Here is a 26349-nt window from a genome sequence, read left to right on the forward strand (position 1 = left end):
TACTGATAAATAATGCAGCACATAAAGAGAAAATGTGTGAACCCACACAGTAGCTCACAGGTCACAAGCTTAAATTAAGCTTCCATTTTTGTTTTCTTGTTAAACTTAAAACAAATCAAAACCGATTGTCTGTCCATCAGCTGCCTGACAGCTGGATAACACAGAAACACTCTTACATTACAGAGACATTTGTGGACAGAAGCACAGACCACAGAAACTTGATGGGCAACAGAGAAACAGGATATAAAACTCACCTCTGAAACAACATTAACTCCAACACTCTGTGCATGATCAGACACCAAAGGCTGCCAGCTTTGTTATGAAGTCTTCATTAACTCTCCTGTAAATAAATGATTTTCTAGAATTAAACTAGTTTGTCTGCTCCTCTCTCTCTCACTCTGTCTCAGCCCACATCACCTCTTTAGACATTTAAAGCTTCAACTGGGCAGAAACAGCTCAAACACATAATCTGTTGGAGAGATTCAAGACTCCTGAATGTTTTTTATTTTGTTCCCACGACACACCTGTGGTTCTTCAAAGGTGGAGAACAGCACCAGAAAAACAGAGTCGGTCAGATTAGGAGTTAGAAATAAAAGAAAGAACTGAATTTTCTCTGAAAGTGGCATCACTAACTTCTCAGTGTGTTTATGGAGAGCTCGTATAGAAAATGTGGCACAATTCAGATTTTCTGGTCTAATTTTTCTTTCTTTCTTTTTTTTATTGGTAGAGAGAGTCAGTCAGCATAACTATGAAAGGCTCTGGATTTAAAAGCGAGGAAATGTGAGAGATAACTGACAATGATTCAGACTGCAGACATCCTGACAGCAGCACCTGATTCACACTCGTTTGCTTTAACATCTCTGATCAAGTTCAACAATCAGGACACCAGATGATGTTCCTGTTCTCACTGAGTGTGATTAATGAAGATTCAAATAAAACACTTTCACCTCAAGTTTCATTTCTGAGGATTTTAAGTTTACAGTTAAAGATCAATTCTGCTCTTTAAACAGTTTAAACAGTTTCTGGATCCACAAACACTTTATTAGTCTGAGTTGATCCAGATGTAACTTGAAGGAGAAGTGAAAATCAAACAGGGATGTTGGAATTTGTCTGATCACCTGATCACTGACAGGAACATGTGAACCTTAAAGCAGAGAGTTTGTTTCAGTCAGTAAGAAGAGCGAGTCATCATGCACAACAACGATAAATCAAGTCTTTGAAGCAAAGAGAAAGCTTCCATTTGAAACGAGGAGACATTAGGAGTAAGTATTTGAGTGTTTATAATATTTTACTCTATCAGTGTGTTTATGTTATAGTGTGTTTGTTTCTTTTTTATTTGAATCTTTTTTCTTTGTGGATTCAAAGGCAGCAGCTGTATAAATAAAATAACTGAGTGTTCGTCTGTTACTGGCTGCAAAGTATGAAGCTGCTGTGTTTGTACAGTGAGATTGAACAACAGTAATGTGGGGTAATTTCCAATAAACCAAGTTCACAAAGGGGAGTCTATGGCTGACGCGTGTTCCTGGTTTCCAAAAGAAATGCTTCCAGTTGCATTATGATTTGAAGACTGTTTATTTATTACAAACTGAAGATGTAACAATGAACTCCTTCTTAAATAAGCATGAAAGTTCCAGAAAATAGCAGTTATCCAGAACTACCTGTGCACACGGTCAGAAAACCGTGAGACTCATAACCTCTCCGTCCATGCTCCTCCCCTCTCACACAGGGTTTCATGCTACTATTGCACTTGCATACTTAAAGTGAGAGGTACCCCCTTTTAGGTTCCAATCCCAAAAACAGTGACTTAAAATTACTTTATGTAAACACATATATTTTCACATTTATTAATCCTGAAAAGATGACTTATGTAATGAATGTATGAATTACCAGTGGCAAAGAAGGCGGCTAATGCTATCTACCGCCTGACTACCGAGGACAGTGACGTCATCAGCGAGAGACCGGTGACCAGCATCGCGGAGCATGATGTCCGAGCGGCACTGAGGAGAGTGAACACAAGGAAAACGGCGGGGCCAGACGGCATCACCGGCCGTCTGCTGCGCTGCTGTGCTGACCAGCTAGCAGGTGTGTTCACTTACATCTTCAACGAGTCCCTGGCGAAGTCTGTGGTCCCCACATGCTTCCAAAGATCCACCATCATCCCTGTGCCCAAGAACAGCAAACCCTCATCCCTGAACGATTACCGGCCAGTTGCACTGACCTAGGTAGTAATGAAGGTGTTTGAGAGGCTGCTGAAGAACATCATCTCCTCCTCCATCCCAGACACCACAGATCCGCTGCAGTTCGCCTACAGATCCAACAGATCCACAGAGGATGCCATCGCCCACGTCCTACACACCACTCTCAGCCACATGGACAAGAAACAGGGTAACTATGTGCGAATGCTGTTTGTTGATTACAGTTCAGCGTTTAACACAATAGTGCCCTGCAGACTGTTCACAAAGCTGAGGGATCTGGGACTTAACAGCCGTCTGTGTGCATGGGTGTTGGACTTCCTCACTGGCAGAACTCAGGTGGTGAGGGTGGGCAGGTGCTTCTCCAACAGCATCACCATCAACACAGGAGCACCTCAGGGATGTGTCCTCTCGCCACTGCTCTACTCCCTCTACACTTCAGACTGTGTGGCCACCCATGGCTCCAACACCATTGTGAAGTTTGCTGACGACACAGTGGTGTTGGGTGCCATCTCCAACAACGATGAGATGGCCTACATGGATGAAGTGAAGAATCTGGCATCGTGGTGCCAGGACAACCACCTCCAGCTGAACGTCAGCAAGACCAAGGAGCTGGTGGTGGACTTCAGAAGGGGTCAGCACAGAGACTACAAGCCCATTATCATCAATGGAGCTCCAGTGGAGAGGGTGCAGTCCTTCAAGTATCTTGGTGTCCACATCTCCTCAGACCTGACATGGGCTGCCCACATTCAGGTCCAGACCAAAAAGGCTAGGCAGCGCCTGTATCACCTACGACAACTGAGGAAGTTCAGGGTCTCTCCAAAGATCCTCAGGATTTTCTATACAGGCGCTGTGGAGAGCATCCTCACACAGAACATGACATCGTGGTTCGGGAACAGCTGTGTGAAGGACCAAAAAGCTCTCCAGAGAGTGATCCGTACAGCAGAACGCTGCTGCAGGATTGCTCTCCCCCCGCTTCAGGACACCTACACCAGGAGATGCCGGACTAGAGCAGCGCAGATACTGAAGGACCCGTCCCATCCTGGCAACAAACTGTTCCAACTTCTGCAATCTGGTAGAAGGTTCCGCATCATCCGGGCAAGGACAGAGAGACTCAAGAGGAGCTTCTATCCCCAAGCCATCCGGGCCCTAAACACACACACCCGCCCTCTCACATCATCTATAATTGACTGAGACAGGACTCTTCCAGACACTAAACCAAGGCACAATGTACATTCCAAATTCCTTTAATTTTAAATATGTTTATATTGTCTATCCTGTAAAATAGTCAGATGTCTATTCATATTAATGTACAGAATTCACCTGCTTGCTGCTACTACTGCACATTCACCCAGTGTATATACTATATATATATATATATATATATATATATATATATGTTCTTCCTCTACACCCCCCCCCCCCCCCCCCCCCAAATTTTTGCACATGTTGAGGAGCGTGTCAGGCTACATTTCACTGTGTGTTATACTTGTATAACTATGCATGTGACAAATAAAGAACCTTGAACCTTGAACCTTGAAGTAGCACTAACAGGTCTTACATGCCCATTAACACTGGTGGTGCAATACTAGTAATGGGCATGTAAGACCTGTTAGTGCTACTTCTTGCCTTCTTTGCCTGTATTACGGCAGTATAGTTACCTTTAACCACAGTACGAGGACAGAAGGGAAATATGGACCAGATCAGACAGGTTCTAGATTCGTAGGAGCCAAGGGTGTATGACAACAGAGTACTTGTACACAGTAGGTGTAGAAAACACAATCGCATTTATTAGCAATTATTAAAGTTTAGCAAGTTGTGCACATTTAACAAAAGTAGAGCGCGCTTCTTGAAAACAAAATAAAATAAACCCCACAAATGGTCGACTCAAGGATATATTGTCTTTTGTGTCTTTTTTAAAGTCAATTTCAGTCTTTCAATGTTCAATAGTCACTCAGTGTGTTTGTAACCCGACTGGTTACAATCTACCAGTTCATCCGGCTCTTCGGGCTGGGCTCGCCATCCAGTACTGGAAAAGGGATCCTCGATTCTTCTCAGGTCCTCAAAACCAATCCAATCCAAATAAGCAAAGGGAAAAAACCTGACCATGTGAAGCAACAAATGCTACACAGGGCTTCACAGTGCTCACGCTGGCTCAAGGCCTCTGGAATACAGTATCACTCTTATTATTCTCACCGAAAAAAGGACTTTCACTATCCAGCTAGCTTCTTCGCTGCACGGGTAAACTGATCTTTCACTGTCTGTGTCTCTGGCGTATCTCACTGGCACACGAAGGCACACACAGGTGTCTGAGCAGCGCGCAGACTGGGGGAGGGTCAGACCGGCCAATGATTGGTTGCTCAGTGGATTTGACAAACACACTCTAAAAGTCCTGCCCCCACACCATTTATATATTACATATACATATGTACATATTAATTAACTTATGTTTACATGCTTTTTATCAGTATTTATTATATTTTAACTTTGTTTTTATCAATATTTATTCCCATTGTGAGAGTATGAATATTTATACTTTTAATCCCATTTTTAACACTGGGTTACACCTGCCTATACAGAAATGTGGACACAGAACAGCAGCACAGTATCACCTATAACATATAATAATAATCAACATAATCTAGTTTCAGTCTTGGCCATCTCAAACACACGGCTGTGACTGCACAAAAGTCCACCCAACTGCTGTGAAATCCTATTTCTGAAGCAAAGCCAATCAGAAGAACCTGGGTTAAAAGCAGGTGGGGTTAAAAAGTCTCATCTCAAGCTCCTGCAGTGAAGTCCAAGAATGAAAATATGGAGCTAGAAAAAGACCTGTGAGTGTGGTGATCAGCACATTCAGCTAACATGGGAAAGGTCCCTGTCTGTGCTGATCACTTACAAATAAGGCATAAAAGAAGCTCTGTTTGTATATTAGTTAGCTTGTTTCAGTGATTATATATTTATACATCATGTATGTCATAGACTTATTGTTAAAGCCCTTTTCACATAGGAAGAGCACGCCCTGAGCTGACTGCCAGGTTGAGTAAATGAGACAGAATTTGTGCTGAGCTGATCGCTGCACTCTGCATGTCCTGTGCTGTAGTTTGTCATTCTGCATTTCTATCAATGTCACACCATGCTACACTTTGTTTTATGTGGCAGGAAACCATTATTGCACAGCACTAGCCTTAAGAAATAGTGTGTTTATACCATGTTTGTACCCATAAGTGAGGGAAAATGAAAAAGAGAAATACCTGTACAGCTCACATGTGCCATGTCCTGAACTCTTTTAATAAAAACCTTTATTAAATTTGTACAAGGCGTTCTTTGTTTGTTTGTTTGTTTGTTTGTTTGTTTGTTTTTCATTGGTTGGTCATGAAAACTGAAGCTTACACTGTAAACAGCATGAGATGTCTTTTTAAAAGATTCTTCCACTGTGAAAATTATTCTTTTATGTTGTTTATTGTTTGTATTCTTCCTGCTGTAATGGTCGTCTTGTACCTAAATATATCCTGAAAATGACTGGAGCTGTCCTCCTTTCTGGCAAACATTAAGGATAAAAATACAAATGACTGAGCGTGTTGAACATAATATAATCTTTGTGGTATTAGTGACGTTTTGCTGTGGGAAGATCAGATAATGCAAACTGTTTTCCACACTGAGTTTCATTCACCGAGCAGCGATGCTGTTTGTTTTTCACACAGTGAGCTCCTCTCTGCTCAACTTAAGTGGATGAAATCTAAATTTGTCAAAGCACTGAATCAGTAGGTTTGTTAGCAGTTAGCTGCTACCTAAACTGGAGAGTGAGAGGAAGTGACATCACAGAACTCTCCAATGAGACAAGAGGACTCTGCGCCTTTTGTCTCTCTTATGACTGTTTATTGTTTTATTTCTTAAAAATACATAATAAATATACAATCTTACAAATACAAACAAAAATGCCACAAACCCAGAGTGTGCTTGCACCTGATCACCACACCTGAGTCAGGATAAGTCACTGATAAATACAGCAGCACGATGTTCGTTATATTACACTGAACATGTATAATGTGCATGCAATTTTTCTGATGTTCAGATTAGATTAGATTTGTTTTATTGTTATTGCAGTAAAATGCTGATGCAAAGAATCAGTAAACTACAGTATAATACAGCATGTGATGCACTTTAGCCTGATTTAATGTTAGAAAACCACTTTAGACTATTTAACTGTAGCAACAAACAACAACTAGTCTCACAACTATGACATGCATTCAGTTATAATTACAGGAAGTGATGCTTTGCTTTCACTGGACATGAACTTTGAGTGTGAAGGACACAAAGATGAGCTGCTGTCTGGTTACCTGCTGGACTTTATTCTGCTTCCAGAACAGGATCATCACAGGAACCTCAGCTCTTCTACATGGAGACCAAACAAGGTCCCAGTGGACTGAAAACATTCACTGAGTGACTGATTCCATCATTCAAACATTCACATGTTGGATTAATGGAAGGAAATAACTATATGAACCAAACAGCAGCATCTGGAACACATCTGGAAAACACAATCCCTCCATGCTCCAACAGTCAGGACAAACTCTGATTTTCTGCATTGATTCAACTTTAACACTGTAGGAAATAATAGAGTCACATTTGTGTTTACAGAGTTACAAAGTGTTTTATTGAGTTTAGTTTGAATCATTTTCTATCACAGAAAAGTTCATAGAGAATATAAATCATTTGATAACAGCTTCTCATCACAGGAATCATCTGTGTGAACAGATTCAGAGGTAAATACAGGAAATAAACAGAACAGGTGCAAACAGTGTATATATCACAGTAATATGCTGACTTATGAGTGTTATAGAGGAGGAGCATCACAGCAGCAACAGCTTCACCAAATGTACAAAGTAACATTCAAAGAATCACAGAAATGCTGCAGTTTGAACATCAACACTCAGCTACAGTCTGAGCTGAAATGAGTCTGTCTGTCCAGATGGTGGCGCTGTAAGCTCACTGTTTCCTGCTCTGTTACAGACACCTTATTTTCGGTTTCTTGCAAACATCACCACAGTTTACAGACGATCCTGCAGCTTTACTTTGACCTGCTGCACTTTCAGGGATTATCACCAACATTTCACTCCTGGCTGACTCGTTTTATTATTATTGATTATTGATCAGTCGGACTTGTTTTAAACAAATTAAAATTAATAAAACGTTTCTTCTTTTTTTCTTTTTTTTTTTCTTGTAGGGGAGTAGTGTTTGTGTTTCTCAGAATCAGCTGAGAATCATTCACTGAACAAACATTTTTCCATCCACGAAGTAAGAGCGTATAACATGATGTGTTTCAATACTGCATCAGAACTCGTGACAAAAACAAAGAAGGATGCTTAAATGTTGAGATAAAAACACATTTCAGGACTGATGTTGTAAAGGTTCACCTTCTAGCACATTCACTTCACCAGATGCACCTTGTTTCTTTTTCTCACCTTTGATTGGGTGTGGTGCTTGGCCTTAATTGCACTCACCTGTCACTCGTTATATAAGGACTGCACTCACCTACCCCTCACTCTTTCTTCACTCCCACATGGGGCGGCAGCTGAGGTGAGTTTCTCTTTGAGTCTCCTGAGTTCATGTATCATTTTGAGTTACTTAAATCATACTTTATGTCCTTTTTAGAGAGCAGTCCATGTGTGTCTTTCTTTCCTTTACCTGTTATTAGTGATGGGCAGATGAAGCCCCATGAAGCACTGAAGCTTTTCATCCAATTGGTTCACCCCAACGCGAAGCTTCATGAGGCTTCATTTGCTCTAGCAGGACACCTACTGGACGTAAAAATAATAGCTGGCATGAATTTGAAGAGTGTGGCATTTTGCACACAGCCAGTAAATGTCAACAACAAAAGGAGTGTGTAAAACATCTATATTGTAGTGATGGCAGCATACTGTGTATATTTATAGTGGCAGTATGGGAAATGATTATTTGGAAATGCTTGAAATGGAAATGATCATTTACTGTGAGGTGAGGTGTGGTTGGGGTGTGGACAGTAGTTGTGCTTTTGTAACGTTGAGGTATGGACAGCTACACACTGAGGCTTTGAGCCTCAGTCCTGCCTGTTCACATTTTATTCTGTAAAAACTAAATTTTCACTGCTTTTATGACCTTTTTAGTGGGGAGAACATAGCTAGGATTTAATGATTTAACAAATCTTTTGAATCCTTTGTCCTCCACAATGCTAAATGGCTGGGAGTCCTCAATCACCATGCTGTCCAGGTCTTCATCTATTTGAGATTATTGTCTTTCCTCAGGAGAACAAAGATAAAGCACAAATATAAATATCACACACGTAACTTATTACAGTTGTATAATATTGTTATATCATTTAGTAACATTACTGCATGCTATATTATCATTGCATTTGATGGCTCACCTGGTCTTGCTCCACAATCAGTGTTCCCCTTATTCTCATGCAAAGCTCTGTAGTGCCTAAGCATGGATGAGGTGTTGTTGTTGTTATATCCCAGCTCCCTGGCACATAGCAAACACTTCACCTTGTACAAAAGTCAAGACAGCTCAACATAAATTGTATTGCACCATCAGTATCATGAAAATACATCTTCTGTAGAAATGTACATACCTTGTTGGGAGGAATAAGATCAAAATGTTCCCACACAGGGGAGGACATCCTCCTCTTCTTAGCTGGCTCCATTCTCTCCTGACTTTCTGTCCTCACTCTCATAAACCTCCAAACTGTCTCCAAACTCTCACTAACCGCAACTCTCCATCAAACACCCACATTTTGAATGAAGTCTGAGGGGTTTATATCGCTGTCATATCTCGCGGCAAAGTTCGAACCACTTCCTGAACCAGTCACGTGGTACAGCCGGGCAGCGAGGCTTCGGACGTCATCATTTTCAGCTCCTCCCATAAATGAAGCAAGCCTCGATACGCGCTTCGCGGAAACGCCCCCTCCATTACTCGACACACGCTCCGAAGCCTCGATACAGAACGTCCCATCACTACCTGTTATACAATAAAACGACAAAACCTGCAAATGATGACTGCTTATTCTCATTCTAATCCGATGAGCCCATGATGATGACTACTGAAACCCTGAACCTTCCTCCAAAACAACTGAGTTGGAACAGATTTCCCTCTAAGACCTAAATAAATATCCACAGGAAGCAGCAACACTGAGTTTAAACTCTGAATAAAGATTTTATTTATTTGAAAGGTTCAAGGACTGAACTGCTCTTCTTTTTCCTCAATGCGCACTTTAAATTTTCAAAACTTCACAGCTGTGATTGATCCAAACAAAAGCTGACGAAGGACCAGAGTCAAAATATAAAAGCTGGTTTAATAATAGTTTAATTAATGGGCTTCCTCTGGATCACTAATGTAACCGAGGACAAGGGATGAGTAAACGGGGCAAAGAAATAAATTGATCGTTTATTTATTACATGAGTTAGACATAATAATTCCCAGTCGTTTCCAGACAGGACTTACAACACATCCTGCTGATATCCCAGCTGCACATGACTTACCACACAAACTGTGCGAAATAACACTGCAACCCGTCACACCCCGCTTAGCGACACTGCAATCGTGGCACACACTGCAAACAATTCGGGTCTCAGCGCAGCTGGGAATCAGTGCTATGTATGGCCTGTGATCTGGGAGATGAAGGGAAGTGGCACAAACAATTAAAATAAAAACAAAACAAAAGGGAGGTTAGTCCGCCCTTACAAAACTTACTCTCAATCAATAACCGCCTCTACGGCTGGACGGACTAACCAAAACAAAATTACAAATCAATCAAAAGAACAAAAAAAAAGGACAGCAGAGACAGCACAGCTGAAAAACAAACATTATCAATTAAAATATTACCCAATAAAATAGCAATTTTATAAAACCATTCAAAATCATGAAGCTAAAACAAACACTCAATATACCTACAATATTGATCAGTTTCCCTGCGCGCAGTCGATCTAGGGCTTGATAAATTCTTCTATTAAAATTCGTGGTCACACTAAAAAAGTCCAATGTCACATTAAAAATAGGCACATGCAATAGCAAACGATCCAAACAAAAATGGCAAAAGTCTCTTACCGACAGTATACCCACTCGCACCTGAGTGAATTAATTGCCTCTGGTTTTTTCCACAGAAGAGCGCTGACTTCACCCCACACCCACTACCTTTTCACAGCTCTTCAGCCAATCACCTGGCAGAGAGCAACAAACTGCCAGGTGACACTTGTTACACTAAGAAGTCCCGACCAGCTCAGCACGTATCCTTCCTTCCGCCCAAAGACAGCTGGGACAGGCTCCAGACCCGGAATAACGTGATAAGCGGAAGTAGATGTGTTGAAAAAAATTCTAACATGAAATCCTGCTGAGTTTTATATTTTAACATTAAAGATGTTTTAAAGGACTGAACATGAAAAATAGAAACAGTCAAATCTCCCGCAGTTTTTACTCACCAGTTTAAAGAGAGCGAGCAGCGAGCTGTCCCTGTTGTTCACATTAATAATTTAATGATTAGCTGAAGAACGAAGTGACTGTCAGCAGCAGTGAGGCGTTGTAGGCGGAGCAAAGGTTAGTAACTATAAGTAACTCTGCTCCTTCCAGCTCAGTCAGTGAAATCTGTCCGTGGATGTTGGTGTATGCAGAATGTGAGTAGAAAGAAGAGCAGACAGCAGCAGTGTGTATGTATTTGTATCTGTAACTCTGTTTTTTCATGTCAAACGTCTCTGAGAGTGTTTAAAGTGAAATCTCTGCTCTCATTATTATTAGATATAATGTTATTATTTTACCAGATGATGTTACAGTCTAATACAGACTGTTTGCATCGTTTACTTTCAGACAGTTTGTTCTCCTTCTTTTCTCTCTCTCTCTATTTCATCCATCATCATCATCATTTTTATGAAGCTGAACAAGTGATGATGTAATTTCTGATTTCATTGTAATGTGAGAACTCACAGAGGCACATTTTATGAGTTGCACTTTATATTTTGCTGTCAGCTTGGAGAAACAGTTTCTTTATATTGTGATCATTCCTATAAAAGTAATGAGGTTTATATAACACTGTGTTATATTTGCATGAGGCATCAGTTTGAGGTTAATTTTTTATAAGAAGAACACAAAAAATTTTTCTCCTGGTGGACAAACTCTGTAACTACAAAACTGTTTCTAAATGATTTTTTAAGCCTGCTTTGATATTTCTGCAGTTTCTCCTTGTGTTTGTTTGTCACTCATTTCAGATCTTGAAATGAGTGAATAAAGTCAGACTGTAGATTTTCCTCATTCTAGCACTGCCTGACCTTTGACCTCATGTGTTGATGACTCTTCACCTCTGTCTCCTCTCACAGGGAGAAGATGATCTGCAGGATCCTGCTGCTCATCATCCTCACCTCATGTGTCTCTGGTTAGTTTACAGCTTCACTTTATGAACTCCAAATAAAGCTCAACAACAGATTTGTTCCAGTTCTCAGTGTGTCTGCTCCTCTCTTTCCCTCTCTGTCTCCTCAACAGGATCATTTGTAGTCAATGTGACACAGACCTGCTATCAGGCAGAGGAGAACCACAACATCACACTGGAGTGGACGTTCACCACCAAACCTGACAGATATATATATATATATATATATATATATATATATATATATATATATATTTTGTTTGTTTGTTTACTTGCACTGCTGTAACTGGAGCCTCGTCGTGTCGTCTCTCTATATACTGGACTGTATGTAGCGGAGATGACAATAAAGTTTACTTTGACTTCAGCAGCGAGCAGGCGCACCGAGGGCTCTCGCGCTCACTTTTCGCGTATAGAATTTGAAAAAACATCGGTGCAAATTATAAGTCTGTATCATAATGTCTGGTGTTTTCGTGTTTGTTGGTTTGTTTTTATTCTGTTTTATTTTGCGAGTTGGTTTTTAGATTGCTGCACCAGACCGCCCTCTCCTCTCTGCGCCGCAAGCAGCAGGCGCACCTCGCAGACGAAGGGCGTCCTTACTCCCAGCAATGGGCGATAGAAAACCGATCGGAGCCTATGCCATTCCCAATATGCGCTGGCTGACGTCGGGGCAGCATGAGTACGGGCATTTTTTTTTTTTTTTTTTTTTGCCGATGCCCGTGATGCCTCCCCCCACCACGATGCCGCCCCGGGCACCCGCCCGTGTCGCCCGTATCTAAAACCGCTACTGGGAGACAGATTCAAAGTTCAATAAAAGAACTAAATGTCTTGATGTTCCTTACTTGAAGATACAACATCCACAGTGTTACATATTTTATAAAGGAGGATCAGCACAATGACAACAGCATCACTACATAAACCAAATTTAAAGTATTTAAGGGAAGTTAACTGGACATGAATTAAGTTTTTCCTTAAAGAAAAACAATTCTAAGTAAATGTTTCAGTCGTTTTGGTCAGATGTTGGTGCAAAACTACTGACCTAGCAGACATGTCAGGTTAGAATGCTACAAACACTGACGCTGGATAAAATCTAACTGAGGACTTTCAGTTCAGTTCAGAACAAATGTGTCATTCTTCTATAAAAGTCATAACCTCGTAAGTGCGTACAGGTCACACTTAAATTAAGCTACCAGAATTTTTTTTCTGGTTAAGCTGGAGGGCGTGACATAGAGCTGACCGCCGCTTAGTGCTTCTGCGTCTTTATAACGACCATAAAAAGCTGGCTGAAACTGGTATGAAATTACTTTCAGAGCGAGCTGCCATGTTGGGTCTCACTGCTTCCTGAAAAGGTTTATTCCTGTGTTTTCTCATGGCGGTCCGTTAACGTTTCTGTTCAGCTGGACCGTTTCTGCATTATCGGTGGTTTCTGGATTAAATTCTGCACCGTTAATTGGAGGTAAAGTTGTACACCGTAAACCTTCATGCTAATCGGCTGCACTCGTGTCGTTTTACGGTGTCCTAGGTTTTTCTCTCTTCTTCTTCAGAGTTTGTTTTCCTTTCTTCAAGCTATACAATTAACTTTATTAACGCACAGATTACATTTATGCGGTTTTATATTATTTATATTATTGTTCTCGGTCATCCGGGTCGAGTTACTGTAAAGAGCTTGGGGGGAAAAAAGGCGACTGGACTGTTATTGTAACCAAATAAACTGCTGATGCGTCTTTGTTGCGAATTTATCGAAATAAACTCAATTTCCAGTTTATGTCGCACATTTTCACTCGTCTTTGAAGGCTTAGTCTTCTTTGTTTCCTATTATTATTTGGATTCACTGAGTTACGAAGATCCTGATTATATCTGCGTATATTTGATAAATAACGAAAGTGAAACTAAAGAGGACGCCGCCATCTCCCCAGGGACAAAAACAAGCAGTATAGACAGCAGTAAAAATGCACTACATGAAACATGGAAGTAAGTTAAGGTAGTAAAAAATAAGAAGTCAGTTAGGGTTCTCTGTGTTTAAATGCAGTAATTAGTATTTAAGGAACATTTTAAATCTGATTAAATTATGTTATTGATCGGAGTCTCCTTTGTTCCATATTTCATATGTGCCACGATCTTTTCAGTGGGTCTGGAACACAGCTGTGACTCTGAGCCATGCTGCTGTAACTGCTTGATGCATTTTGTTGAATTAAGCAAAAAAGGATGTGAAAGTTACACATAACATTATCACAAATGCTCCGGATGATGAGTTTCTTTTTTCTGTTTTTCACCGTCCACTTTTCCCTAAAATAATTTCACGTGTTGAGATTCAGACCAAAGTCTTCTGCTTTGCCTCAGCCCGGAGTTTGTGGAGTGTGTGATCCAGCCGCTCTGGATCATTTTCTTTTATTTAATAATACAGTACAATGCTATTTTAAATAAAATTAATTTTATGTATTACTTTATTTTTCCACAGTATTTTCTTCTGGATTTTTTTAGCCACTTATGAATTTAATCACTTGTGGAATTGCCCATAAACATCTGTAAAAGCTCTTTAAAGCGCTGGCACTTTGTATCTATGTATCAGAGTATCCATATTATTGAATACACCACAACCTAATTAGAAACAAACAAATAAACAAAACACATCAACAGAAACAAACCAGATTAAAACTTGTTTCTCTCTTTGATCAGGTGACTGCAGGATTTGGCCAAAATGGAAAGGTATGACACTCAACACCACACATTACATTTCTCTGTATTAATTCTTTCCTTTTTAGTATAAGTGTTATTTATTCATACAGTGTCACAGAAAGCTTTACTCTATGATGGTTTGAAACTAAAGCTTATTTTTTCCTACAGATTAAGATGCCTTTTAGGGTTATATATATTTACTAGAATAATATTTACAATGTACAATATTTCCCCTGATCTGCCTCATTATGAGATTTTCTTTAAAGAGAAAAGAAAGTGTTTTTACCACCTTATCAAAACGCTTCACTATAAAAGCAGCATCAATGTGAAATCATTTCAAAAGACTGCAGTAAATATTGGACTGATGTGTTTATGATACACATGTGCCATATAACCTATATTATAAATCTAGAGGTGCTGGTTATTATATGAGTCTTGTTTTTAGATCCAAAGAACACCTGCCTGCCTTTAGTCTTCACGGCCATTATAAGCTGTCCTTTAACATCCATAGATTTATGTGATCTGTTTCAGATCATAGGTTTCATGCAGTTAAGCACCAACAAAACAGATGAAAACAGATGTCTGAAGTCTTCCTGGAAACCAGAAAAGACTGAAGTGAACCAAAAGAATTTAGTGTGAAGAGCTGTAAACTATATAGACCCAGTGTTTTTTTCTTCTTCTTGTAAATAGTTTGTGCAGCATATGCTGCTGCTGAAGACTGTAAAGGTAATTTCCATCCCTGATGGTCTCCTTTTCTGCCTGCCAGGATCCATCAAAGACCAGAAACCCTGAAAATTGGACAGGAACCTGAACTCAGCTGTGTGTCCGTGAAGAGTGATCGGTCAAAGGAAGCCATCGTTGTTTTCCAAGGAAGTGGATCTCCTTCAGATGATGAGTAAGATATAACCATTTGTCTAGCAGCTGTTGTAGCTGAAGCGTAAAGAAAAAGCAAAATTATATCCCACTGAAGTTAAAAGAAGAAAATCCTCCGCTGCACATAAGTAAGATATGATTCTTTCCATACATTACATATCTGCAGTAAGGAAAACCTAAAAACTGCTTTTGATTCACTTACACCTTAAATTAAAGCTAAAAATAGATGAAAACTATTTTTGTCTAAAATGTGAGGTCAGTGTAAATAAAAAAAAAAATCACATGTCTTCTCTAAAGGAAACACAGTTTACACGCTACCACAGCAGACATTAAAGACGATGACAGAATTACTACTCATAGTTTTTAAATTTGGTCTTCAAGATCATCTCAGAGCTTCTACTTGACTTCATTAAATTTCTGTGTCTGAAAAAGAGATCCAGAAGCCCAACAGGCTAAAGAGAAGAACAATCATTCCCTGTTATGAGCCTGAAACTACAGGCCTGCTGACTTCTTTTAGTTATTTCCACATTGGATTGGACAGACTACAAGATATTTATAAATGCCTCATATCTTGTCCAGTAGTTAATAAAACTGAAGATTGAAAAGTGTATTTTTCTCCTTGATGGTCATTGTTTCTGTTTACCAGGACACATCATAAACCAGATGTCCCTGAACCTGAACTTGAAGCTGAACCCAGATGTGTGTCTGTAAAGAGCGATCGATCAAAGGAAGCCATCGTTGTCTTCAAAGGAAGTGGATCCCCTGCTGTTGAGAAGTAAGATTAAATGATGCCTAGTAGGAGTTATAGCTGACGTGTTTCCTTACTCCAGTCTGTTGAACTGGTGATAAAATGGTAACTTAAAGTAAGACTTTGAATATAAGGAAATCATTTTCTGTCTGAAAGATGAATTCAGTGTATCACTGTAATCCATACATGATATCAACATGACCTTGGTATTGATCTTTCTCTTTGTAGGAACACTACTGATAAAAAATTAGTATGTGATTATTATTCTTGAGTATCAAAGAAAAGTCTTCTTTTAATACTAACATTATTCAATAGTCACCTTTTGTTTATAGTCATGTTTTATAGTACTTTTCAAAATCGGGTCTACAAAGTTTTTTACAATGAAAAATTAAGAAACAACTATGTAAAACAAAACAAATTACAACAAATTATAAACATTTTTCCCTTTGATATTTATGGTGGTATGAAAGATGAAGAGAGAAGAGCCTTTATATTGTTATTTCAAGTAGGGCTGCTCGATTATGGCAAAAATGATAATCACGATTATTTTCACTGAAATTAAGATCTCGATTATTTGACGATATTTATTTAACAATGTATTGAATAATGACTTTAAAGATTGTCAAAAAATAATATAAAATAGTGTGCAAATACTGATAACAGTGCAAATGTTTGCAATATAAAAAATAAATGAAAAATGTAAACATCTATGTTTAGTGAACTTTGCAGTGTTGCTCTGTGGTGCAGCTACCGTAACACTTCAAACAGAGGTGATCCAGTAATGCTGCACTAATGAATTAGAGTAACTATTCACTTTAGCTAAAGTTATTAAGTTAGCTAAAGAGTTAGGATGCTGTGTAAGACATAAATAAAGCTAAAATACAAAGGTTTGGACACTGTTTTGCATGTTTCCCTACTGTAGGGGTCTCTGCAAGCATACAGAGGGGGTACTCTGAGAGGGTACAAGGTGACAACTTTGGAATTCTACTAGAAACAGTCGATCATATTTGTTTGTCAAAGCTGAATTCAGGGCAAACTACGCTAAATTAGCGTTTTTAGCTAACAGCTACAATAAGCATAAAAGTTACCTTACGGCTATCATTTGTTAACATGACGCTTGTTCTTATACATGTAGTACATTTATTACCAACCTGAGAGTTTATCCGCTGGTCATTCGACATGACGAATGACTTCTGAAGTCTTAATTCAGCTCAAGACGCTGTAGATTCCCGTCACTCTCGGTCCGCTAGTAAAACGTAGTTCTATTAATCTGCGCTTGAACCGGAACCGGATGTAAGTTCCAAAAAACTGAATTTTGGAACTGAAATTGAATTGTAGAACTGAAACTGAATGGTGAGAAGAGAAACTGAAATTATTCGAGAGCTGAATTTTCAAAGGATAAAATGCAGTTTCAAAGCAAATCAATTCATTTTCAAAATATAAAATTCAATTTCAATTTAGTGATGATCATTTTCAAACCATAAATTCAATTTCAAATTAGACTAATTCAAATTCAGTTTTCAAAAGCATTTATTCAAGTTACAATTCAAATTCAATCTGAGCTATTCAAATTCAAATTTAACTTATTCAAATTCAGTTTCTGATGGCACAGATTTCTGCCCATACATTTGGTACCGGGCCGCGAGAGTTGAGGCTCAGGTGTTTTCAGGGGTTTTATCGGTTTTCAGCGTTATTTTGTTATCGGTTTTATCGTTTACTCGGTTTTCCTTGGTCTTTTCACGTGTGTTATGAATAAATTTTCTTTTTTTCGGTACTGGTACTAGTTTTATTTTGTTGTATTTATCCGCGACACCTTAAAGGCCGGTCCATGAAAATATTGTCGGGCATAAACTGGTCCATGGCGCAAAAAAGGTTGGAGACCGCTGCTCTTAATTGTTGTGACACATGTTCGAAATGCAGAGAGGTGCTCTCGATTTGCCACACGGAGCAGCTCGAGAGTAAAGCACGAGGGAGGGGCTAATAATCGGCTCAGTCATTTTTAATGATCGTTGAAAGCCCAGATCGTAATCAAGATTAAAATTTGATTAATTGAGCAGCCCTAATTTCAAGCACTGTGAGTGAAGAATCCACCTGCTGGTCAGACAGAGAATGAATTGAAGGCCTGCACTGTTACTTATGCAATGGTACTCTAGTAGAGTCCACATTTTAAAAAGAGAGCTCGAGATGAACATAAACAGGTTAATTTTAAGACCTTCATAAGACAGACACACAAAGTCTAAGCTTTGATTCTTTACGTTGTCTCCACAGAGTTGTTCAGTCTGGCTCAGATGTCTCCTGCCCCCATCATGCCCCGCAACATAAAACTGACCTGGGCCAAATATTTATGGTCTGTATATGTGAAACATTTATTTATTTTTGTACTATACAGCTTAAATCAAAAAGTAGATAAAAGTAAGCTGCTTTCACTAGAACTACATTTTAAATAGAAATAAAGCCAAAGCGTTACCTTCACTTGAGGAAATTTGTTCATTTGTCATTCATTCTGTTTCAGGGGCTGGAGGACAACATTGTCACTTTTGTGAAGAATGAGCTAAAGAAAATGCAAAATTATCTAAATGAAGAATCCCCTGAAAGTCAGAGAGAAGATGAGAAAATATTGGACAGTGAAGACGAGGAGCAGAGGAGGATCATTGGAGAGGCACTTCTGCAGATCACAGTTTATTTCCTGAGGACAATGAAACTGGAAGATCTGGCTGCCTGTCTCGAGAGCAGTAAGAGGATTTATTTTCATAAATGCACGATTTAGGAGGACAGAACTGTTGTGTGTCCTGTATATTCAATACTTTAACCCTTTAAGACCTACCATAGAACCAAGTCTGCCAGAGCTTATATTGTATTTTTACATGTTGTAGTGCCATTTTTGGGAGCATTTCAAGTTGCTATACATCAATACAACTGTTATAGCCCAAATTTTAATAATATGTCTGCATTAAGTGCATAGTACTTACATACATTGCAAAAAAAGTGCAATAAACTACAAAAATATTGAAAATGTCACGGTCCTGGGTCTCCTGACCCAGCGTTTTTTAGTTCTTTGTGATTTTTGTATTATTGTACTTGTGTGTGATCTATTCTATGGCTTCTAGTTTTGATCCCTTGCCCTTCATGTCTCTCTGTGTCCCCTCTGTTCTGTGTAATTGTGTGTCTTTGCATGTTTGAGTTTCTTGTTTTCTGTCACTCTGCATTGTGCATTATGTTCTCATGGTTGGTTTTTTGTTACTCTCTCTAGTCTAGTCTCTTGTGTTCCCAGCTGAGTATTTCCCTGTGTATTTTGGTTCTTAGACCTCTGCCTTATGGTTTATGTCTCTGTATTTCTTAGTTGCTGTCTCCACTGTGTCAAGTTCGCGTCTCTGTGTGATACTTCCTGTTTTACTTTGATGGTCCGTGTCTCATGTGAATGCGTCCTGCTTTGCTTGTCTCGTCAGTCCTGATTTCTCCCAGCTGTGCCCTCCTTCTGTGTCTCATTCCCCTCGTTACTTCCCAGTGTATTTAAACCCTGTGTTTCTCTGAGTCAGTGTCGCGTCGTCCCTCATGCTGTGTGGATTTCCCTGTGTGTCTCTCTGTGAGTTTTCTAAGTTCCCAGTTTGGATTAGTTTGTATGTTTTTTCCCCTGCCAGCAAATAAAGCTGAGTTTTGAGTTCATTCCCTCGTGCCTGTGAGTCCTGCATTTTGGGTCCTACTCCTGCCTGCCGCACAGCGATTCATGACAGAAAATCTTTTTTGTTTTTTAACATATATTTCTAGTTAGAGAAATTTAAGAGGCTTATCCCTCAAAACTGTAAATACAAAAAAGTTTCACAAAATAGTTTCCCTCCACAGGAAATTTATTTTGAGTGTCTTCATAGTTTTATTTTTGAAATACACCAATTTTCATATACTGCAGGAAAAACGAAAATAAATATTATAATGCAAATTTGCAAAAAAAAAACAGCATATGCATCAAAATAAACTATTTCCAGCAGTGCAATATGAGTCCTAAGCATCCCAGAAACGACACAGAAAGTCATTAAAGTCAAACATGACTTATAAAAACACCAGTATAGGCTTGAGGCCCTGTTGGTAAAAAACTACATTTCTGCGAAAATGATGTCACTTCCAGTTTTGGGCAGGACATGGCGGACATGTGATAGTTCATGCTAATGGATGTAGGAAGTGTTACAAACAGCTGATCGGATCGGTAAAGCGTGTTTCTGGAATATTATGGTTTTGTTGCTGCAAGGGTTTTTTATGCAGTTTTTGCAAAGCTATATGTGGAAGGAAACCATGACTTAGGACAAGCTGATGGCATAAGATGTAAGTACAACTCCTCCGGTTTCATATGCAAAAAAAAATATTGCACTAGCTTATGTGGTTGCAGTGCTACTGGGATTTTAAAATAGTTACGCCGCTCTGACCGGCTTTAAAGGGTTAATAAAAATATATAACACTCTTACGATACTTTTATAAAAGAAATTATACACTAACATTTATACTTGAATTTCTCTTTTTTCTTAGAAAACCCTTATTCAGGTTGTAGGTGTGAGCTTAAGTCTAACCTAAAGAAGAAGTTTGAGTGTGTGTTTGAGGGGATTGCTAAACCAGGAAACGCAACCAATCTGAATGAGATCTACACAGAGCTCTACATCACAGAGGGAGGGACCGGAGAGGTCAACACTGAACATGAGGTCAGACAGATTGAAATGTTCTCCTGGAAACAAAACAGACCAGAAACAACAATCAGGTGTGAAGACATCTTGAAAGTCTCAACTGAAAGAGACAAACCAATCAGAACAGTTCTGACCAAAGGAGTGGCTGGCATCGGGAAAACATTCCTGACACAAAAGTTCACTTTGGACTGGGCTGAAGACAAGACCAACCAGGACATCCAGTTCATTTTTCCATTCCCATTCAAAGAGCTGAATTTACTGAAGGATAAAAAGTTCAGCTTAGTGGGACTTATTCATCACTTCTTCACTGAAATCAAAGAAGCAGGAATCTGTAACTTTAAAAAGTTCAAAGTTGTGTTCATCTTTGATGGTCTGGATGAATGTCGACTTCCTCTGAACTTCCACATCACTGAGATCCTCACTGATGTTACAGAGTCCACATCAGTGGATGTACTGCTGACAAACCTCATCAGAGGAAAGTTGCTTCCTTCTGCTCACATCTGGATAACCACACGACCTGCAGCAGCCAATCAGATCCCTGCTGACTATATAGACGTGGTTACAGAGATCAGAGGGTTCACTGACCCAAAGAAGGAAGAGTACTTCAGGAAGAGACTTAGAGACAAGGAAGAGGCCAACACCATAATCTCTCACATCAAGACATCACGAAGCCTCCACATCATGTGTCACATCCCAATCTTCTGCTGGATCACTGCTACAGTTCTTGAGAGTTTGTTAAAAACCAAACAGGCTGGAGGAAAGCTGCCCAAGACACTGACTGAGATGTACATTCACTTCCTGGTGGTTCAGACCAAACTGAAGAACATCAGGTATGATGGAGGAGCTGAGACAGATCCTCTCTGGAGTCCAGAGAACAGGAAGATGATTGAAGCACTGGGGAAACTGGCTTTTGAGCAAATGCATAAAGGAAACCTGATCTTCTATGAATCAGACCTGACAGAGTGTGACATTAATGTCAGAGAGGCCTCAGTGTACTCAGGAGTGTTCACACAGATCTTTAAAGAGGAGGGAGGACTATACCAAGAGAAGGTGTTCTGTTTCGTCCATCTGAGCATTCAGGAGTTTTTATCTGCTCTTCATGTCCATCTTACATTCACCAACTCTGGTATCAACCTGCTGGAAGAGGAACAAATGGCCTCAGTGCAGATTAATGAGTTTTCAGTAAGACATTTCTACCAGAGTGCTGTGGACAAGGCCTTACGAAGTCCAAATGGACATCTGGACTTGTTTCTTCGCTTCCTCCTTGGTCTTTCACTGCAGACCAATCAGGATCTCCTACAAGGCCTGCTCACACAAAAAGGAATCAGCTCACAGATAAATCAGGATATGATCAACTATGTTAAAGAAAGGATGAATGATACTTTCTCTCCAGAGAAAAGCATCAATCTGCTCCAGTGTTTGAATGAACTGAATGATGACTCTATAGTGAAGGAGGTCCAGCATCACCTGAGTTCAGGACATCTGTCTAAAGTTAATCTCTCTCCTGCTCAGTGGTCAGCTCTGATCTTCACCCTACTGTCATCAGAAGCAGATCTGGATGAATTTGATTTGAGGAAATATTCAGCTTCAGAAGAGGCTCTTTTGCAGCTGCTGCCAGTGGTCAAAGCCTGTAAGAAAGCCCAGTAAGTATCCAGTTTAAGCCTTTCAAGAGATTACTTTAAAGTGCTTCTTTTAAGAGTCTGGAAAGTTCTGTGATATTCATGTTTCCAGGTTGGGTGGCTGTAACCTCACAGAGAGAAGCTGTGAGGCTCTTTCCTCAATTCTAAGTTCTCAGTCCTCCAGACTGAGAGAGCTGGACATGAGTAACAACAACCTCCAGGATTCAGGAGTGAAGATGCTTTGTGTTGAACTTGGGAGTCCATACTGTATGCTGGAAACTCTCAGGTTAGCTGATTCTTTGTTTAAGAAAATGTGGGTATTTCACAACAACTGTCATTATTTTATAGATTTTAAGATGTTGTTTCTCTTCTGATGTAAGCTCTGAAAGAGAACAGTAGAGTAGAAGTGAAACACACACTTCACAACTCCAAAAAATATAACTTTATTTATGACTGTCCATTGAGACCGTTCTCACTCTCAATGCGTAATATACCGACCTTTTGTCACATCGAGAGCCATCTCATAGTAACGCGAAAGGTAACCTTCCACGTCCCTATGATACGCTCCGGATTGTGGATGTAATCCAACATGATGACGCTGCTATAGGTAACCCACGATCCAGCTGTGTATTCCAGCCCTAACCCTAACCTTACCCCTAATCTTAACCACAACCTCAGTTGTATCAGATAGTGTTTTCCGAATCAATTGATGATGAGAAAGTAGATTTAGTGTAGATTTATTCCAAACGGTTCTCATGTTTTCGAATGTGTAACATACAGACGATTTGTCACATAGCATCGGTATGTTACGTCTTTGGATGAGAACGTGTCTGTCATAGTAAAAAAGACAGAAAGTAATTATGTTTTTTGTTGTTTTTTAAATTTGAGTACAGCAAAGCCAGTTAGTGTGTTTTTAACAACTTTAACTGGAATCAGAATCTGTTAATTCGACTGCATGTACATCATCAAATTCAGAGCAGTTCATTACAATGATGTGACATGTTGTATGTGTTTGAAGGCTGTCAGGCTGTCAGATCACAGGAACAGGCTTCACCTCTCTGGACACAGCTCTGCGCTCCAATCCCTCCTATTTGAAAGAGCTGGACTTGAGCTATAATCATCCAGGAGACTCAGGAATGAAGCTTTTGTCTGATCAAAAGAAGGATCCACATGTGAAACTGGAAATACTCTGGTAGGAAAACAGGAAATACAACTGGAAATATATTTTTTCTCCAACATATTGTAAGAAAGAGCAAATATTTTGAGTTTTTGATTTGTTTAACCCCAGTTATGACAGGTGCCTTTGTGATGGTTCTGGGTCTGTGACACAGGGTTTTGAGGGTTTTATTGCTGCTTCCTGTTGTGTACCCCATGTCCTTTGTGCTCCACACAGTCACAGCCATACCTCCCTGTTTTTAGTCAGGCGAAGAGCCAGGATTTCCATTTTCACGAAAAAGTCATCTGTAGGTGTGGGCACACCCGGGGAACACAGATAAACAGAAAGTAATTGATGAGACAGGAAGCAAACACACATGAGATGAGGAACTGGCAAAATAAAACAGGAATTAAGAGTATACTTGTCAGGGTCCTGGGTCTCCTGACCCAGCGTTTTAGTTCTTTGTGGGTTTTGTATTATTGTACTTGATGTGAGTTTCTATGGTTTCTAGGTTCAATCCCTTGCCCTTCATGTTTCTCTATGTCCCCTCTGTTCTGTGTAAGTCTGTGTCTGCATGTTCGAGTTCCCCTCTGTGTCTCTCGGTTCTTAGAGTCCTCTGCCTTATGGTTTATGTCTCTGTGTTTCTTAGTTGCTGTCTCCACTGTGTTAAGTTCGCGTCTCTGTGTGATCCTTCCTGTTTTACTTTGAAGGTCCGTGACTTATGTGAATGTGTCCTGCTTTGCTTGTCTCGTCAGTTCTAATTTCCCCCAGCTGTGCTCTCCTTCTGTGTCTCATTCTCCTCGTTACTTCCTAGTGTATTTAGACCCTGTGTTTCTCTGTGTCAGGGTTGCGTCGTACCCTCAACAAGCTGTGTGTGTTTTGCCTCCGTGTTACCAGTGTTTTGTTTCCAGCTCCAGCTCCAGCTCTAGTTCCAGTTCAGTTTTTCTGCTTCAGTGTTTTAGTCCACGAGCGTTTTTGTTTGTCTTTTGGTGAGTTTAGTTAGTAAGAGGTTTTCCAGCAATAAAGCTGCGCTTTTAGTTGAACTTCTGTGCCTGAGTCCTGCATTTTGGATCCACCACTCCTGCTTGCCCGCCTGCCACACAGCCAACCATGACAATACTGACTGTGACAGAGACACATGAACCTGACCGAGACAGAAAGGTAGACAAACATGGAGACAGAGACTCAAGGAGTGACACAGGGAAAGCAGGGAACAAACTGAAACTCCAGGAATCAAAATAAACAATCACTATAACCAGGAATATGAAAGAGCAGAAACAAAAATAAGCACAACTGCATAATAAGTAATGAAGAAACCCAGGAGCACTAAATCAAAGACGCCTACCCTAAAAACTTTCAATTATAAAAGTATGAGAATAATAAAGATCAGTCAGAACAGAGTCCAAACACAAACGCTGGATCGAAGCCCCAGGACTATATGACAGGGTCGGCAGCAGTCCAAATGAACTGGAGGGGCAATTAACTTTGAAAGGTTGACATTTGACTCTTTTTGCCATTTCAAATTAAAAAAAAAAGCAATGTATATTTGCAATTATACAGTCACAGTACACTCAGAAGGAAATATATCCATGGTTAAAATAAGTACAAAAATATCTGTGTTAGACTGTAGAAGCAAGAGACAAGCTGTACACACATGTTCTCTCAATGAACTCACCACACACAGCTGACTTTGAAGACAATATCTTCAGCATATTCACATGATGATGAATGAAAGACTTTCCATGATGCTCATGCTTCCCTGCCCTGTTGCCCGTTATTCCCACTGACACTTCTGGTAGAAACATCTCATAAACAACAGGAGAAAGACTCAGACTGAGTTTAGAGGTTGCACAGGGTGATTAGGGGTGCAACGATATTCGTATCGATATTGAACCGTTCGATACAGTGCTTTCGGTTCGGTACACATATGTATCGAACAATACAAAATTTGTAATTTATTTCATCAACTTTACTTCTGATGATGCTGTCTGTGTTGAGCGCTCAGTGAATCTGCGTTCGACTACTCCGCCTAGGCTGCACTGTCGAGCGCAGATCCACTGAGCGCTCAACACAGACAGCATCGTCAGAAGGAAGAGCGCAGGGCAAGCTAGCGAGACAGAAGTTAAGCTCTCCTTGCAACAGGCAAATTGAACCTCATTCAGATCTGGCGTTTGGAATTATTTTGGTTTTCATGTGACGTATGACCCTGAAGGTAAGCGAGTCATGGACTAAAGTAAAACAGTATGTTGGATGTGCCATGCAATGCTCAATTACATTGGTGTGAACTAGTGTGTTAGCGCAGTTAGCTCGTTAATGTGTTGGCCGTCTAGCCCCATGCACTGGGCGATCGGCGGTAGCTCGTTAACGGAGATTTGCCGTGTTGTGGCGTTAAGGTCATTTCAATGAGATTAACCTGAAAGCACTAGTGGGAACACAACGAATATGACTGCACATTTACGCCGACATCATCCTAGTGCAAAGACAAAGATGAGTGATTCCTCAATCAGATACAGGGCTCGCAATATCGCTGCCCCGACGTCCCGGGGCTGGCGATTTTTTCAGTTGGGGTACCAAAATCTATCTCTGCCCTGCCCGTCGGGCTATTGTAGGAAGGAAAAATATATGTCAATGCTTTTGCATTCTTTCGGAAATGTAGCTGGGTAATTATGTCATTGGCATCGGTGAGCCACTGTCAATATGTGACATATTGAAATCGCGTTTGAATTTGCGCTTGTTTTTTTGCTTTCACTTTGCAATCGTGCGAACTGTGTATAGAGAGCGACAGCACTGATCTGTGAGTGATGATAATTTGTGCACCAATTCCTCTGACATCGTCTTATTAATCGTTAGCTTACTACGCAAACATGACAAGTGAAATCTCCCGCAGCAAGCTTAACCCTTTAAGACCTACCATAGAACCAAGTCCGCCATAGCTTATATTATGTTTTTACATGGTGTGGTGCCATTTTTGGGAGCATTTCAACTTGCTATACATCAATACAACAATTATAGCCCAGATTTTAATAA

General features: G+C 40.0%; 1 protein-coding gene and 2 long non-coding RNA genes across 6 annotated transcripts; 2 read left to right on the forward strand and 1 right to left on the reverse strand.

Moving 5' to 3' along the window:
* The first annotated feature begins 1031 nt into the window (after positions 1-1031).
* LOC120740625 lies at positions 1032-11795 on the forward strand. 3 transcript variants are annotated; one of them, XR_005697407.1, is made up of 3 exons: positions 1032-1262; positions 11537-11592; positions 11700-11795. It is a non-coding gene; the product is annotated as an uncharacterized LOC120740625 (long non-coding RNA). The 3 variants fall into 3 exon arrangements; XR_005697409.1 differs by lacking the exon at positions 1032-1262 and adding an exon at positions 10846-10869; XR_005697408.1 differs by lacking the exon at positions 1032-1262 and adding an exon at positions 10849-10873.
* On the reverse strand, positions 7403-9295 carry LOC120740632. Its single transcript, XR_005697417.1, has 2 exons — positions 9192-9295; positions 7403-7880 (listed from the first exon to the last, which is right to left on the reverse strand). It is a non-coding gene; the product is annotated as an uncharacterized LOC120740632 (long non-coding RNA).
* A 1032-nt stretch (positions 11796-12827) lies between the features above and the next one.
* LOC120740576 (NACHT, LRR and PYD domains-containing protein 4-like) lies at positions 12828-24846 on the forward strand. Of its 2 annotated transcripts, XM_040043033.1 has the most exons (11): positions 12828-13039; positions 14260-14289; positions 15026-15154; positions 15779-15907; positions 18149-18227; positions 18393-18612; positions 20396-22190; positions 22279-22452; positions 23185-23358; positions 23786-23790; positions 24504-24846. In XM_040043033.1, the coding sequence occupies exons 2-11, from the start codon at positions 14282-14284 to the stop codon at positions 24542-24544; spliced, it is 2754 nt and encodes a 917-aa protein (XP_039898967.1). In that variant the 5' UTR covers positions 12828-13039; positions 14260-14281; the 3' UTR covers positions 24545-24846. The 2 variants fall into 2 exon arrangements, with proteins under 2 accessions (XP_039898967.1, XP_039898968.1); XM_040043034.1 differs by lacking the exons at positions 12828-13039; positions 14260-14289; positions 15026-15154 and adding an exon at positions 15215-15260.
* The last annotated feature ends 1503 nt before the right edge of the window (positions 24847-26349 follow it).

This window comes from Simochromis diagramma, unplaced genomic scaffold (genome assembly GCF_900408965.1).
Source record: "Simochromis diagramma unplaced genomic scaffold, fSimDia1.1 OVJJ01000433.1, whole genome shotgun sequence".
Classification (NCBI taxonomy): Eukaryota; Metazoa; Chordata; class Actinopteri; order Cichliformes; family Cichlidae; genus Simochromis; species Simochromis diagramma.

Bases quoted from the DNA above. Each gene is read 5' to 3' on its own strand.
- LOC120740576 (XM_040043033.1), top strand. The intron at 15,155-15,778 runs GTAAGATATAAC...TCTGTTTACCAG, and splicing joins GGATCTCCTTCAGATGATGA to GACACATCATAAACCAGATG. The intron at 18,228-18,392 runs GTCTGTATATGT...ATTCTGTTTCAG, and splicing joins ACCTGGGCCAAATATTTATG to GGGCTGGAGGACAACATTGT.